Source organism: Lissotriton vulgaris, chromosome 5 (genome assembly GCF_964263255.1).
Source record: "Lissotriton vulgaris chromosome 5, aLisVul1.2, whole genome shotgun sequence".
Classification (NCBI taxonomy): domain Eukaryota; kingdom Metazoa; phylum Chordata; class Amphibia; order Caudata; family Salamandridae; genus Lissotriton; species Lissotriton vulgaris.
The window spans coordinates 862151638-862168260 of NC_141693.1; the positions used below are offsets into that span (position 1 = coordinate 862151638).

The following is a 16623-nucleotide window of genomic DNA, read 5'->3' on the forward strand; positions in this document are numbered from 1 at the left end:
CAGACTAAATACTAACACAAATCGAAAGGGGAAGCCTCAGAAAGAGCTCTTGCAAAGATGAACATGTGGGTCTAGAGGTGTAACAAAGCACGAAAACCAAACACAAGAAATGAAGGAAAGCTGAAGAATTGAAAAGGACAACTACAACTCTTCAACTTCAAAGCAAGTTGTCAAGAGTGGGAATTACCAGCAAAGTATATGGAAGCCCACATTGAAACATCAGGGTGACAATCATTGCATTCAATATGCAGTCCTCAAAGGAAAGGAGAAACAACTTCAGTCCCTGCTAGGAAGAATATGGACTAGTTCAAACTAAAAAACTTGAGCCAACCGACAAAAGTGGGGCTGGTGGTAATAAAGCAAACCAAAGCTTCTCAGAAGCTAGGGGACAGGATTACAAGATAAAGAAAAGAATTCTTATTCTCAGGGAAAAAAAAGTCTCTTTGAATCAGCCAGAAACACAAGAAGGAGAATCTAATATTCGGGAGAAAGAAGTGACCGAAGGCACATAACAGACTTCATCAGCTTTGAGACCATCCAAAGGACTAAAGTAGAAAATACGAGATAATCCTGTACTGTAACAGAACCCCTGGCTATAAAACATCCACAGTAACTGGAAAACCAAATGGGGTGACAATCTGTTTGTCCCTGCCCTACAGAGGTAGTACTCACAATAAAAAGGAAGACAGGCTTGCCTCTGGATGGAAGCTCCACGTGCTATTGATCCAGCTAGCAAGTCTACATGATGGGTTACCAGACTATACTGAAAGATACTCAGCTGAAATACATCCATAACCTCTGCCAGGAAGGAAAAACATGCCTCTGGAGGAAGAAGATTCTGACATCTGAAATTTCGATGAATGCTAACATTTGCGACTGCTGAGAGGTCTTTCATGTTGCCCTCATGGAGCAGGCATTCCTTCCCCACTTTAGGAAGAAAGGGGTCAAACTGGCTACCTTACCCGAGTTAAAGATTGCTCGAGTCACCACATAGCCAATCTTAAGCAGTGAGGTGACCCCCAAAGGATGTGAAGAGACTAAAGCATATGCAAGTGAAGTACTTTCCTGCCAAAACATGATCCTGGCATCTTTGCTATTGGTATTTGGTAATTACAAAGTGGAAATTCGACAATTAGTACAGCATTGCCGTGCATGCAATAGTCCATCGTTGACTCTCCCTGTACTACTACGATCAAATTCCCCTGTGAGGAACAAGGTTACATTATAGCCCATATTCTGAATAAGCATGTGGAGACACACTAACACTTCTGGTTTGGAAACAAATGGGTGATTTAAGAGCAAGGATTATAGATACAACCAGCTTGTATGGATTGGCAGACTTGACACAGAAGCAGTTTAATTGCTTTCTCTGTCCCTCAACTCTCGCTCAACTTCACTACAAAACTACTCCCTCCACCTTTCGGTCTTTGTCTTTCTTTACAAAACTGAACTTTTCAGAGAGACCTCTGATGCTCACAGTTGCAGTGAATGTACCAGTTGGGGTAGGGCATTTGAGGTTATAAAATTAAAGCTACTGCAACCACAACTTCTAAACTTTATGTGCATTTGTCTCAAAGGAGACAAACAGGATGGGTATGCCTTGGATTCCACAACAAACAATATTTTGCATCTGGCCCCCTCCACAAATCAAAAAATATATACATCTAGATCCAAAAGTCAAAGCGATTCGTATTGTCTGGGCATGCTGCTTAAAGGCAAACATTTTTTTTACTCCGGTGTGAGAAATTCCGATGCCAGTTTGAGAAAAGGAGTACCAACGATGCAAATATGTACAGGAAAAACAAGTCAGACCGGCTTGGTATGAAGAGTTCTTTCCTGCTCAGAGTGGCTGGTTGTAACCTGCCCTTTCCACTCAATCACCCTCTGCTGCTGAACTCATCCGGTATTCCGGAAAATGAGGGAACATCTTCCATGCTGCCGAGAGAAGCAATTATCTTTTCCTCGATCAGGGAGCTTTCACAATAAGTGTGTTTGTAACCAACATTCCACACCGTTTAACCCACAACTTTTCCGAACATCGAGAAAAGCAATGAAAAAACATTCATAGATGAAATGCAATACAAAAAACACAGACATTACCAGAAATCATAAAGCTACTGCCATTTTAAACAATTGAGGTGATTATAAATATATATTCCACCAGGTGCTTCAGAGCAATAGAAATTGTGGAGTACAGATATTCACACGAACAGCCCAACCCCTCTGCCCACCTACTCCTTCTATAAAAGTTCAGAGAAATAGGCCTGCTTTCTTCTCTAATAGTTGGGAAGCCTGGAAGCTGGGCAGGACTGCAAAGCATGAAAAAATTCTAATCCTTTAAATGTGTTCGTACTTCCCTTGAGTGTATCTTATTTATACCCAGGCACTGTCGCACACTTATGTACAACCAAAAATCTAAACCCCGTTTCCATAAGCTTTTTCCTGCCATGCATGGTTGGAGCATGGTCTAAGCTACCCGGGGAGATGAGTAGTGTGTTATGACTGAGTAGAGAGCAAGGACAGAAAGTGCTTTTAACTACTGCAGTCCTAGTGTTGCACGTTCCAAACAGACTGGAGACTAGATTTCGAAGTTCCAAAGATGCCAGAGGTGATGTGGGAGCAAATATGGAGTTCAGCAAGACAAGGCTTCAAGCAAATAACTAATGATCAGACATCCTAATGGTAGTCATTTGTTCCAGCTGTACTTTAGAGCCCTGAGAAAACTCAGATTGTGTGCAGCTTCATTAGGATAGGATAAATTAGTCTTTGGTGGTAAACCAGAAAAATAATTCCCTGGTTGTTGTCGTCTCGGAACCAATGTGAGCTTTAGGAAAACAGAATATGATCTTAGGACTAGAAAGCTTCAATGTGTGTCTTATACTAGTCGAGGACACAGGGTCCAAGCGGGCTTATTGGAGTCAAGGTCGCAAGAGACAACAGATTCAGACCATTAGTTCATGGAGGACTACATAATGGATTTACTGTGGAGCAGGTCAGAGAAGAGGACGATGAAAATGGAAAAAAACCATCAAAGTAACTCCTGATTGCTTACATTTTACTCATCTAATAAATTCAGTCATGCCCATAAAATGTAGCAAACAATCCAAAAAGGCCTAGGGCATCACAGAACGTTATAGCAGCGGACCCACTGTCAGCAACCATCTTTTGAACATAGTATCCCGAGGTGGTTTAGGGGCGGTCAATCATTAACACGGTTTAATTAAGATAGTGTTAATACTCATCTATAACTTCCATAGACACATCCGCAACTACAGTCTGGTCGCACTAACCTGGACATCTTGTTTCACCAATGACATATCAACGGTTGTGCTTTCATCACGGTTGCCCTAAAAGAAATATAAATATAACAAATTACAAACATTCATTTTCAACTGCATCTACCCAACAATACGAACGAAATAACACACCCACACAGACAAACCACTGAAGTAACAAGTTGCAGCTTTTCAGCCTATGTAATTAGTGGAAATGAAAAAATGTACAAAGCTGCAAATCTCCAGATAGTACTTGGTACTAATGCACTCCTCTTACAAAATACAACAGTGTTTAGAAAACCAGAGAGAGGTTTTTTTTTTTTTTTAAGGACAGAAGGATTCGAAAATCAGCACATGGTAGATTTCCTTTTTACAACTGTATTGCAGGCGTTAACGCAATTAACTTGTTGCATTATTTTTACTAGAGCGACTTCTAGTGAAAGGTTTGAGCAGAGGGGAGGCCTGCCTTTATGATACAGATGAGGTTACAAAGATAGTCACGTGGTGCGTGTGTGTCCATGGTGCTGCCGACTTTGCCTCTTCCCTATAAGATGACAATTACTTTTCCACATTTGTACGAGGCCTTCATTAACTAATTTGCGGTCATCAATTCGTCCAGAATGTTTCTTTATGGAGAAGAAACTAATTCCAACCAGAAGACTAGCCTCAATTATCTACTGCAAAACGGCCATAGAAAATTGGTCAGGCGAAAAATACAAATTGGAAAAAATGCAAAATGGACTGTACTGCCCGTAACAGAGGATTATCTTTGCATGGAAAAGCTTCTTTTGAATTTTCGAAAATGGACCTGATCACAGAGGTATTTTGATTTTAGTTTATTCTTGGGCTGTCTGCCTTTTCATCAGTCTCGCCATTAAAGTGCATCTTGTAACTGCAAATGAATTATATTTTTTTAAATGACAAAATCCCCTTCACTAGTTTTCTTCTTCTGATTCATCCAAATGTGTCCTTCACATCACCACTATCAAACTGTGCAGATTTAAGTCCTTACTTATTTGCACCAGGATTTCTAGTGCAGACCATCTCCAGTGGACTATCTCGAATTTAATTTTTCTGGATATCTGGGTTTGAACAGTGCATGTAATACTCCGGAGTCGAACTCTGAAACAGGACAATACAGCAGACATGACTAAGTCAATAACTTATACACTGGAAGCACAACTTAGGGTTTTCCAGTTAAAGTTTCCTGCGCACCCTAAAATCCTTTGAGGTTGCGTCACCCAGTACTCTTCTATCAAGCGATCATGCCCAGGCGGTGTTTTTAAAAACAGTAGCAGTATCCGAACCCTCTAGAGGTCCTTCTGATGTTAAGGAAGTTAGGCTTCAAGTGTTCCACATCAGTACTAATAGATGTTGCACATTTCACCACAGGTTAACAGACAATCCAATATCCACATGCCTCTCACTACGTACCTGAGCGAGTGAGATGAGAAGCCGCTGGAAGTGTCCCGAGGTTTCGCTTTTGATGGACTGTTCAAGAGTCTTCTTATATTCTGCAAGTCAGACAAACACCACACTTTAGTTACACAGCTGTCCTACACCAACTGCAAGATGCTCGAGAGTTGCAAAAAAGAAAACATGCTGCTACAAATGCTGTATGACAAAGCAACAGGTAAAAGAACGCAAGTAAAACGAAAGTAGGTCTGGCAAAACTCAAAACCCATACTTGGGAGCAAACTCCTTTTAGCCCCCGATTTGGCCTTCTGATTTACTCACAGACACGTCCCTAAACATAAGGTCAGGTCTGGAAGGACAAACGGTGGCAAAGTTACTGGTGGCTGCAGGTCATTGGGTAGCTTCTCTGTAAACCTGCCATATTGGGAAAATAGTGTAATGTGTGGCTGCAGAAAACCTAAAGCCACTGAGGAAAAATTCTTGACCGTTTGTCGGATTAGTGAACTTGTAGAATGGTGTTTTTATTTTATTACACAGTACTTGCTTCTGTAAGGGTTGGGATGTGCTGTGGCTTAGAAATTCACAATGCCACTTAGAATGTAAAGCTGCTAGGACCATTGGCTAGGTCATTGGGACCAGGCAGTAGCAGTAGTCATTCGTGATTGGAGGTCTCTTGCTGTACTCTGGTGGTGTTACATGGAGACAAATCTACACATGTTGTACCGCCACCCGTAGGATTTATCAGTGTTTGAAAGTCTCCTATAACATGGTGGTTTTCATAGCTATGATTGGCAGGAAGACAGATTTGAGCGCACTTATCGGAAATGCTCGTTTGTTTGATGTTCATGGCCATCAGCTAGAAACCTTACAGGGCCACACTTGGCTCACTTGCTTCTTTGCTCTTTATGCAAAAGTGCCTAGTTGTACTGGAACGATGACTGCGGCTTTTGAACAAGCCCGCTGCTCTCAAAATCACTGCAAGCATTACATCCAGCCTCTATAAGCTTCCCTATGATCAACAGAACTTTAAACGAGTCACTATATTTTAAATAAACTATTTATTGCTAAATAAATATAAACCTGGGCAACATGTCTGTTTCTTCCTCCAGCCCTGTTGCTTCTGCCTGCGAGAGGCATTCCATTGTAGAATGAATTTTGAAAGAGGCAGGCTCAATACAAGCATTTATCATGTACAATAATATTTATATTAGTCCAGTTTCGAGGGAATTCTCAGCAAAAGAAAGGAGTAGACCAGAGTCTGCTGGCAACAGAAGACAACAACCTGCTGCCTACTGCACAGCATGTAGCTATCTTGAAGCCAATTGACGACATGATTCGCCTTCCCAAGCAAACATCTTTGACAAATGTTCATAAATCTCTCTCGAGAAGGTCGATAATGCGGACTAGCTAGTCAAATATATCACCCTGCCACAACCAAGCTTCCTAGCCAAGCATTCAAGTATGCATGCGCTCATGCACTATCACCAGGGCTTAGTATGAGCCTTTTGTTGAAAGAACGGCCCATGGGTACTCCTTTTTGGGGACCAGCACTTATTTTTCCTCTTCCGACTTTGACCCAGAACAAGGGAGAAAAATATAAATGGGTAAAAAGGTGGAGAAAGAGAAAGACAGAAAAATAGTGACAAATGGGAAAAGCAGGGGTGAAGAAGAACCTGAAAGAGTGAGATAAGGGGCCTGGGAGTGTTAGTGGTAGATAAGAGGTGCGAGTTAGAACCAATAAACACTTTTTTTTCGGCACCTTCGATATTTTCAAATCCAGCCGTAGATATCCAAGCAAAACAGGCACTCCACTTATTGTTTTACAAATTAGGCACAGATTACCACCAGTACTTGATACGTTTTCGGAAGGAAGAAGGTGGTTGGGAGAGAGGGCGGGGGGGGGGGGGGGGGGGCTTGTTGAACAAGTCAATAGCTCTGTTATACCCGGAACGAAAAATGAGTGTCATGTCTGCCCTTCATGCATCAAGCTTATCATGGCAATTACGGTTCATGACATTTCTCTACAGGTCCAACAGTGGTAGCTTGCCTTCCCCTAAATCAACCATTTCTTGTCAATTCTTCCATAACTTTCAATAAAAATTATAGGATGATATATCATAATGAGTGATCTGGTCCACTTACAGAAAACTAAAGACTGCATTAGACCATAAAAAACCCATTCCCCCCTGTCTAAGACTAGAAGTACCACCCATAGTCATGCGCCAGTTGCAGGCACTAGGTCCCCCAGTCGGTGCGGTGATCACCTTGTTTGAAGAGTCTGTTGATTTCATGAATTTCTCCGTTGCTGCGAGAGGAGAGGATCTCAATGATGCAAGCTTCATCTGTGCCGGCGCCCTGAAAAGGATAGATGGACAGTGAGCGCAGCATAAGCACGCCAAATATGTAAGCACTTTTAAGTAGTGCTCATAATCAACTCCTCTGCTTCAAAGCAATGAACAGAACTACCTCCATGCAACAGAGAGGATACTAATTTTATTAGAATTGCACTTGGTTGAGGTTTGAGCATATGAACTACAGGTTCCATAAAGGTTTAGGCCGATGGTGCTTTAACAGATTAACTACCCGACTGACTGTTAGTAATGAACTTCTAATCACATTATTTTCAAACATGTTATACTTCAATGACTAGTAAAGTTATGATAGTTGAGGGGCCCCCTTCAATGACTGACAAACTGCAGACGAGACGGGAGATTGGCCTGCGGTTAGTGGAGATTGAGCTGAAAGTGGTTAAACACAAGGGCGATCAACATGGCTTAAGCAGAAAATCCAGCTGGATAAGGGTTGGACAATGAAGATAACAATCACTTCAGCATCAGTGGGCATGGAACCAAAGAAAATGAACTGAAGACCCAGTCATGCTTAGGCAATTGGATTCTGAATAGCAAACTGTCAGGGTTGCTGCTGAAAGTCAGAATTAGTCTAGAATGCAATTGATAAAATGCACAAAGTTCACACAAATAGGCTTTGAGCCCACCTTTGTTTTTATTTTTTTCAAAACACGAATGCATCAATTCCCATTAGGATATAGAAAAAACGGGAAATGCACTGCCAAAACACACCTTCATGGCTTCTTTAATTTCAGTAACGTCGTAAATGGGAGGAGACTTCAACATCGCTAGGATTGCCTTCTCGAAGTTGCCAGAGATCTCAGATTTCAAATCCTTAATCAGATCCTGTAGTGAAAAAGAATGAAAAGCATGACCAATAGACAAATTCACTAAAGGCAGTGCCTGTCCCACCAGAGATTTTTTGGTTTCACTAGCTGCTTACCAAGCAGATCAGTTTAAAATGGGGAACATTCCAAGATATACAAGAAAAAGTTAATATATGGCAAAACATCCAAATTGAGGAATTGAGGGGACAGAGAAAAAGATATTGGGTGACGGCACAAGACACTTGCAACACAAATATGCGTGCACCATATTTGCCTCTTGCTGCACATTTCAATGACACCTCAGTTGTCTGAATGGGAAACCAAACGCGCAAAGGGATGTTTTAAAAAAGGGGATTGAAGCTGCTTAGGAGTATAAATGAACTAGTGCTTTTCCAGTGTTAATGAAAAATCATCTAGTGTTGGTTAAGGGCTAATCATGTATGAAGTCAAACACAGAAGCAAATTACCTAATGCTTGATCTCATAGAAAACACATATCAGAGCTCGTACAAATGCTTAGCAAAACATACTCCAGCATGAGAGCACATGGGGGAAAAATGAAAAAACAAAATAAGTCAGTCTTACCAGCACCGACCTAAATAACGCTGCCTAAATAGAACCAGATGAAGAAGCATAGGTATTGAAAGTGCAGTGTTGCAACTGGGGTCTAGCCATGCTGCAACCAATGTTTCTTCAAAGGAGGCGGGCACTCTACTCCTGCAGACATGTACAGGACATTTAGACAGTTAAGGTCCTGCACTGCCCTAAGGTTCAGTTTCCCACCGCGGGGTTTTGTAGGCTTAGAATAAAGGGTCACGTCAACCACTGTGTAGGCAGTCTAATGCAGCCATCCATTCACTAGGATTAAAAGACTCCATAGACACCCATGCTCTCATGTTAAATGTCTGCCCATTACAGCATCGCTTCCATATGTTTTTTGGGGCCCAGCACCAAAGCTGTACAGTTTCCTTTATTAATCTAAAAGCATGCAGATTTGAAAAGTATACAATGGGCGACAACCTATTGCAGTCATTTCAGATGTTCGAATATAACAGGTCATATCTGGAGTGCTTTATTATCACTGCATTTGGATTGTATAACTTCAAATATGAATACATATTTTAAAAAATCAAATAAGAAACTCAAAGGCATGCCGCACTAGAGTTACACTTATCCTGATCCTGTTGTGCTAAATTCTCAATTTTCAGGAACATCCAATATACACCTAATGAATGCACATTACAAAACACTGGTTTGACATCCAATGTGTGCAAACTATATATACACAGACATAAAAATACTAAACAAGTATAATGGGTGCACAGATATACGCTTGCCGGAAGCGGGCCACCACTCCCCTCCCAACATGTACCTTTCCGTATGCTGTTTTAAAGGCAAGAGCGATCTGCAGCCGTTGCTTGTTGGAGCGATTTCCAAGACATTCAATAATGGCGTTTTCATCCGTTCCTGGGAATTGAAAGCAGGGAAACATCTGGGTATCAATATTCATAGTCTACACCATTCTTCACAAGCCACCCCCATTCTTCACAAGCCACCCCACTCGTGGCTTAACAGGCAATATTGCACCATTCAGCATTGACTAAGTCTTGCTGTCCCATAAAAATGCATCCAACCTCTCCCATTTGATCTCGGGTGCAAATCTCACATCACATCATTCAGCCACATATACACGTTCAGTTGGAGGCCCTCCTGGCGGTAAACGACCCCCCCCCCCCCCTCCCCATTAAGGGAAGTACTGCATCTTGCCTCTGGCTATTTGCATGTAAACCTTAGAGGGGCTTTTTCCTGCAGTGCAGAAGGGTATCAGGTGCTGCTGTGCTGAATGTGTTGCAAGTGCACATTTTATGAAAATAGAATCTTAGAAAATGGAACAAGATTTTGCTGTTTTTTGAAAACATTCAAGCAAACACAGCTATTAGTTTAAAACTGTAGTGAATGGATTTGATTTCGCTTGTCATACATTCCACCTTTTTTCTGCCAAGCACTATGAAATTGCTGTGCTGATTCATTTTGTTTTATAGGAGCAACCTCAGCAGCTTCTTGTACGCCCGGTAGCTCACAAACCGCCCCAGGGATTCATTATTTTCACACCAGAGGGAACAAAAGTGTTCTCAGGTCAACAACAACATAGTAATTTAGAGAGCGTGAAGAAGCTCTTTGGTGCCAGACCCAAGCAGAACAATAATAATAGAACCCATGTGAGTTGTTTATCCACAACAAAGTGGCAACTGTGTAGTTCTAGTTAGGTCAGAATTTCAATAGAAAGCCATTTTTTTTCTTTTCTTAACAACTCTGCCTCCACTGACAAAACTACCCCCCACCCAAAAAAAAGTTCATCTACTTTGGATGTTTCATGAGAGTTTCGCACTGAGCTATCCAGTGGTGCAAAGTCCGGAAATGTTAATTCATATAGGAAATTTTGCTCTCCGATACAAGAAATTTGGCTAAACCGGATAACACCAAATTTCAAACTTTACTAATGTGTGCTCTAGTAATTTAGTGCAAATCCATTCAGCCGTTTGAGAAATTTGCGCTTAAAGAGGGGCTCTTGGGCCATTTGGAGTACCAAAAATATTATTAATAAATAAAATAAATAAATAAAAAATGGCCCTTCTAGCGCTGGGGAACTACTTCTCCTGTTAGCCATATCAATAGCCCAGGACCAGTCCCTGCTCCGTGACACTGAAACAATCTTGTTGGCTGCGTGCAACATTGAACAAAATGTTGTACCCGCCATTGCAGAACTTTCCCAGGGGCCTAAATTTGAACCAAAAAGGGCACAGAAGGGGGCAGCGAGAGCTCACCAAGTGTCCACATGAACCATACCCTACTAGTAATTAGAAAAAATTATTTACCCAACTTTTCCCCCTGAACTACTGCAATACTACTGTGGGACTCCTCGCAGACACAGTAAGGTGACGCAATACTCCTGCCTTCTTTAAATATTAATTTAAAAAATGCAGTGTGCAACGTAGATTGGCCACCTTGCAGCCAGTTGGACACAGGGCCTGGCAACAGCTTAGGCCCTGCAGCCAATACACGCAGTGCATGGCTTAAGGCAGAGCACAACAAGGTTTGGCGGCTCCCAGAAAGTTCACTGCGGAGTTCTGAGAAGGGAAATTAATCCAAAAGCAAGCATTTTTCACCAGTTGGCATCACTTTTGTGATGCAAAATTGACACACATTTATTAAGTCTGATCTCACACTCATATCAACTAAAACTTTCTACGGGGTTTGTGTTATTTACTGAACAAACAGTGGAAAGTTGTGCAGGGATTTCGTTTTCAATGGACACCATGATGTTGATGCATATTTATAATCTAGCCGGTAACATGCTCTGTGAGTGAATAGGTAGTCTTGGCCCAATAGGTCTCTTCTTCGCTGTGCTATGAAGTCAGTTTAATCATATTCCTTTAACTTACATAGTATAGGTGCCTACTTGAGTCGCGTTGATGAGCCCCCATAGTTTAACTGCAATAGTGAATGTCTTATGCTTTTTTATAAAACTTAACTTGTGGATGTCTTAGTGACAGATTTATTCTCCTTTTTAGGTTTCGCTGGGGAACGGAGCAGTTAGGCTCCGCCTCCAGAGAAATCTCTTGATTGCAGTAGTGACTCTGGAACACGCCCCTCTGCTTCATTGGCTAGCTCCATAAATGGAGGCTAGCCATTGGAACAGAGAGGCGTCCGTCAATGCCGGACCAGACACGGGGGCGTTCCCGACATTCTTTGGCTTTTGCCGACGTCACGCGACGTCAGCCGAAAGCCTGGAACGCCCCCGAGTCTGTTCCGGCATTGCCGGCACTTCTGCGTCTCTCCTCCCCCCTTTCCCGCCCCCTGGGTTTATTTTCGTCATTAGACCACGCCCCCCCTCGCCCACCGGTGCCCACCCGGCATTTGCCCGATAAAATCAGCCCCCGCCTGCCTGCCTAAGGAGAAGGGCCGCTGCGCTGCCCGCAGTGACCCGGAAGTGGTTGGCCGGAAGTGCCCGCCCCCGCAGCCCGGGGGGGAAGAAAGAAGAAGCCTGGCGGCCGGTTTGCAGGGCTCCCGTGATGCGAGGGAGCCCTGCTGCATCTAGGAGAGCCCAGGAGCAGAGGTACCCCGCCCGCGGCCCCAAAGCGACCGCCGGAGGAGTGCTGCAGGGAGCAAGGCCAAATCCTCTCTCCCGGACCCGAGCGCTTCAGAAAAGGATTCCTGCGCTCCTTCTGTCCGGGTAGGGTTTCCTGCCGTCCCTGCGTCCCCGGAGATGAGCCCTTCGCCCGGTTTCCAGACTCGGGTTGGAGCTGTCTTTCAAACAAAGCTTCGGATGTGCTCTGTGAGGTACGTGCGGTCCCTGCCCCCCTTCCGAGCTTGTTATATATATGGGCGGGGGAGGGGGGCAAATGCTTTTATTTGTGGGGCTCTGAAAGAAAGGCGGCACTACGCTTCACCAAAAAAGAAAGGGCTTCTTGTTACTTCTACCACAAGAAAACCCGGAGAGCCTAGGAGTGAAGTCACGACACGAGGTGACCGACGTCTGACTGGAAGTGACAATGAGGACTGGCCGTCAACAATGCAGGGGACCGAGCAGCCAATCGTTTCTTTATGTATTCTGCAAGACCAACATGTTGGGTGTTGTTCGCTTCTGAGTCTGACGCTGTAGTTTGTCGCCTCTCTGGTGTCATACGTTGCGCCCTCGCAATTAGAACATACTTTGTTTTTCAACTTCAACCTGTTGACATTCCGGGGCTCAAATGTGACACGAACGGAGCATCTGCTGGGTGTGTGTTTAAAAGTATGACCCATTGGGCTTTCACGTCATTCGGGGCATTAATTTAAATCAACAAATCTAGAATTACTGCATAAAAACGGGCAAATGTCCGGAAGGTTGGCCCATGAGAGGGTGAGGTGCTCATTCAGCATCTTTCTTCATTTTATCTTTTAAACACTAGAATAGGTATTGTTCCCCCTGATACCAATTTTGCACAAAACTGATCTCCTGTGCGAGCCATGCCGGGACTTGTGGTTTATTTTATTTTTTACTCCGCGACCGCAAATACAGTTTTGCATGTTGGGGCTTGGATGTCCCTATGTAGAAGGAGAACTGCAAAACTGCAAGTCCCAGAATGCAAAGTGTTGCTTGCTGAATAGGTAGAAGGGGTATATGGGCTACACATGACAAGGAAGTATTTTGCATATCTGCCACCTGCCTAGAAGGAATGCTGCTTTGTAGGTTCTCGTTCCAAATCAGCAGCAAATTCCAAAAGTTGTCCCAAATGCATTTTTTGAGGTGGCCATAATGTGTTTGTGCGCGGAGTTCTTGGAATGTAAGGTGAGACTGAGTGGACAAACTTCCTAAACAATTTTGTGTACCTGGAAAAACTCCCACGCGCCTCGGAGCACGCGAATCAGCTGAAAGATCTCTTTAGAAATATATGTTAATAGGAGAAAAATGGGGCGTAGTTACGTGTTTATTTCTTTAACCATTCACCAAGTCTTTTCGAAAAGACCCACGTCTCCCAGTCTGTGGTTTCATCAAGTTTTAAATCTGTAAGGGTGAAGTGGCACTCTTCTTGTGAAGTTTCTCATCCGTACGTTATTATGGATAAGCGCCCAAAGCTTTATCAATGGGGGCGACAAATAAGCAAGCACAGAAACGCCAAACATTGTTATGTAAAAAGCCAAGGCTGACAGAAGAGGTCATACATCATGGCACGCTTGCTTGTCCCTCTCTTTCCCCTCTCCTCGCCCTTCTCTCTCTCTCGCCCTGTGCTTGTAACGCATTAACTGGTTATTCTCAATGTATTTCTAAGCGACCCGCATTTTAGCAGCTACTAAATGGGAGGGAATGGATAAAAAGCAATCAGCCCAACATTGCAAAATATCGGTAAGTGGGAAAAGCAGAGGAGGAACTAAGTAATACTTTTTATGGGGTCGCGGTACTTTTAAAAATCGTACTGAAATGGTCTGCCGTGACTTCTACGTGCCCTCCAGCCACCTCCTACACAGCTGTTAGCCTCTAGCAGTGCAGACGCACACCTTGCCAGCTTACTGACTGCTCCTCCACCATCCCCTCCTGCGCCCTCCCCTCTCCCCCCAAGCCCCACCTTCCCCGTGGGTGGGTTGGTATCTCCTCGTCAGCCTCGCTGAGCCCTGCGCCTGCGCGTGCAGAGGGAGTCCCTCCCGCATGAATATGGAATAGGCTGCACGGGGACAGTGGGAAGTGCAGCCCCGCCTACCCCCACACTACACCCGGGGACGAGACCGGAGTGGGACATGGAAGCGGACCCAGGGCACGGGCAGCATGACAATTCCCAGCTTCATCGTTGCTCTGGTGCTGGGGGCCATCCCTGGAGGGGGGCTGCTTTGACAAAACAGCTGGTGCCCCTGCCCACCAGCAACTCTCTAACCAGGGCCTCCCCTCACGTCACCAGCCCCTGCATCCCCATCCTCACCGTCCTCTGCCACCATCCACCCCATACACCGGTTGCACAAAGGGCAAGGGCCAGGGCAACTCTGTGGGTGACTTTGTCAATGTGACTGACTTTGGGGCACAGTGCTTGAACTGGTTGGATGTGCCAACTTTCTTGGAGAGGGCCCCGGGCAAGGGTCATGGCTATCATGGTAAATTCAAACGGGCTCTGAAGGATAAGTGCCAGGTTATGCTATAGCCATTAAGTAGCCAGCCCTTTATTTTGTCAGAATATCTATCTATCGGTCTTTCTTTAGGTCTGACCTTAAGACATCTTTGTGTTTTGCCAGACTCATGTTTCCCCCCCCAAAAATATTACAATTCTACATACTTGCTTGGGTCTTATATTATCCCTCTTCACCAATTAGTCTGTTAAAGTTTCGTTCGTATGTTTCTTTCACCCACCACAACACACACAGCACGGGGCAGTGGGTCCGCCAACTTTATTAATTTGCTGTCTGACATTGTGATAGAAGGCATTTTATTTGGTCATTTGCACAGCCGGCTGAAAAAGTGCTCTGAGGTTTTGTGCATGGGTTCCAAGGCTACATTGCTAATTTTGTGTATATATATTTTTTGTTTTTGTATATTGCTTATGTTTACACAAAAATTAAATTGTAAAAGCATCTGATGGCAGGCATATTGGCCTTGGCAGTAGTTAGTATAGCTAGGGAATCCCACAGCAGAGCACTTTAAATTTGAAAGGATATGTCGCCCCAGTTGGTTCATCTGTATTTTAATATAGAAACAAGCATTTAGAAAGAAATAGGTCTTGCAACTGTTGTGCTTGCTTCCCTGCCCCCTCGCTGTGCTTGCTTCCTTGCCCCCTCGCTGTGCTTGCTTCCCTGCCCCCTCGCTGTGCTTGCTTCCCTGCCCCCTCGCTGTGCTTGCTTCCTTGCCCCCTCGCTGTGCTTGCTTCCCTGCCCCCTCGCTGTGCTTGCTCTCCCAAGTGTGTGTGGGGCTTTGGGTGGGTGTGTGGGGCTTTGGGTGGGTGTGTGGGGCTTTGGGTGGGTGTGTGGGGCTTTGGGTGGGTGTGTGGGGCTTTGGGTGGGTGTGTGGGGCTTTGGGTGGATGTGTGGGGCTTTGGGTGGATGTGTGGGGCTTTGGGTGGATGTGTGGGGCTTTGGGTGGATGTGTGGGGCTCTGGGTGGGTGTGTGTGGCTCTGGGTGGGTGTGCGTGGCTCTGGGTGGGTGTGCGTGGCTCTGGGTGGGTGTGCGTGGCTCTGGGTGGGTGTGCGTGGCTCTGGGTGGGTGTGCGTGGCTCTGGGTGGGTGTGCGTGGCTCTGGGTGGGTGTGCGTGGCTCTGGGTGGGTGTGCCTGTGTGTGTGTGTGGGTCTGTGTGTTTTTGTGTGGCAATTGCCAGAGATTAAACTATTGGCATTGTAAATGACAATGCCATTTATTTATCTGTTTTGAAAACCAACACATAAATACAAATGTTGTCATTTAGAATGCCAATAGCTCAAACTTTTCAAAAGGCGAAACCATTGCATTGTAAATGCTTGTTAGGTTTTTTGTCCTGTCTGATCCCCGGGTTCTGCACTAAATGGTGAACAAGGTCCTGATAAAGGTGGCTTGAACCACCGAAACGCGCGTAGACCTGCTACAAGGGCCGTTATTCCTTTCCTGTAGCCCTTGAACAATTTTAGCTGTGTGATCTGGCTAATTGTTTACCAGTTCCTTATTTCATCAATGTATGAGGTTTGATTGTAGTATGTTTGGTAGCACCAGAGTAAGTTGGTTGTATGTCTGACACCATGGGGTATATATATTTATTTGTTGCTTATTTTTATGATTCTATTATGTCTTTCATGAATTTGTATAATTAATTGATGTGTTTTCTATAGAATTGCTTGATTTATAACGATTTTTATATGAATTTATATTTACAAAAAAGAGAAATAATAAATACAATTTTTTGAATGATTTCTGTTTAGTATTACCTTCCTTCTGTCACTAGTCTTTGATATGTATTGATGCATGCACACAATTGAAGTATATGGCCATTGAAGGGATTTTTTTCTATTTCTAGTTTCATTTACAGGCAAGTACATGTATACACAGGGACTTTTCTTAAAATATTACACCTCCTGAAAGCAAGCAGAACCAGACAAAACTCTTTAATTTCAGCACACATCTTTGCATGTGTGCTGCATTCTACTGCACACATACAAAGTTGGATAAATGTTAACGCATTTTTATTGTATTAGAAGAGTCCCCTTTCAGTACAAAATCTACAACAATACACAACTCTAAATAGTACACAGAAAACATCGCTATGCATTA

The 16623-nt window shown here is 43.9% G+C and overlaps 1 protein-coding gene across 2 annotated transcripts in view; it reads right to left on the reverse strand.

Annotated features, from left to right (window-relative positions):
• The window catches only part of ANXA11 (annexin A11), a 114745-nt gene that overhangs the window by 19941 nt on the left and 78181 nt on the right, over window positions 1–16623 (reverse strand). For both annotated transcript variants that reach the window (XM_086922430.1, XM_086922431.1), the window contains exons 6-10: window positions 9238–9332; window positions 7772–7885; window positions 6956–7046; window positions 4710–4789; window positions 3291–3347 (exon numbers count right to left, since the gene is read on the reverse strand). In XM_086922430.1, the coding sequence (XP_086778556.1) occupies window positions 3291–3347; window positions 4710–4789; window positions 6956–7046; window positions 7772–7885; window positions 9238–9332 (437 nt within the window). The remainder of the gene's footprint in view (window positions 1–3290; window positions 3348–4709; window positions 4790–6955; window positions 7047–7771; window positions 7886–9237; window positions 9333–16623) is intronic.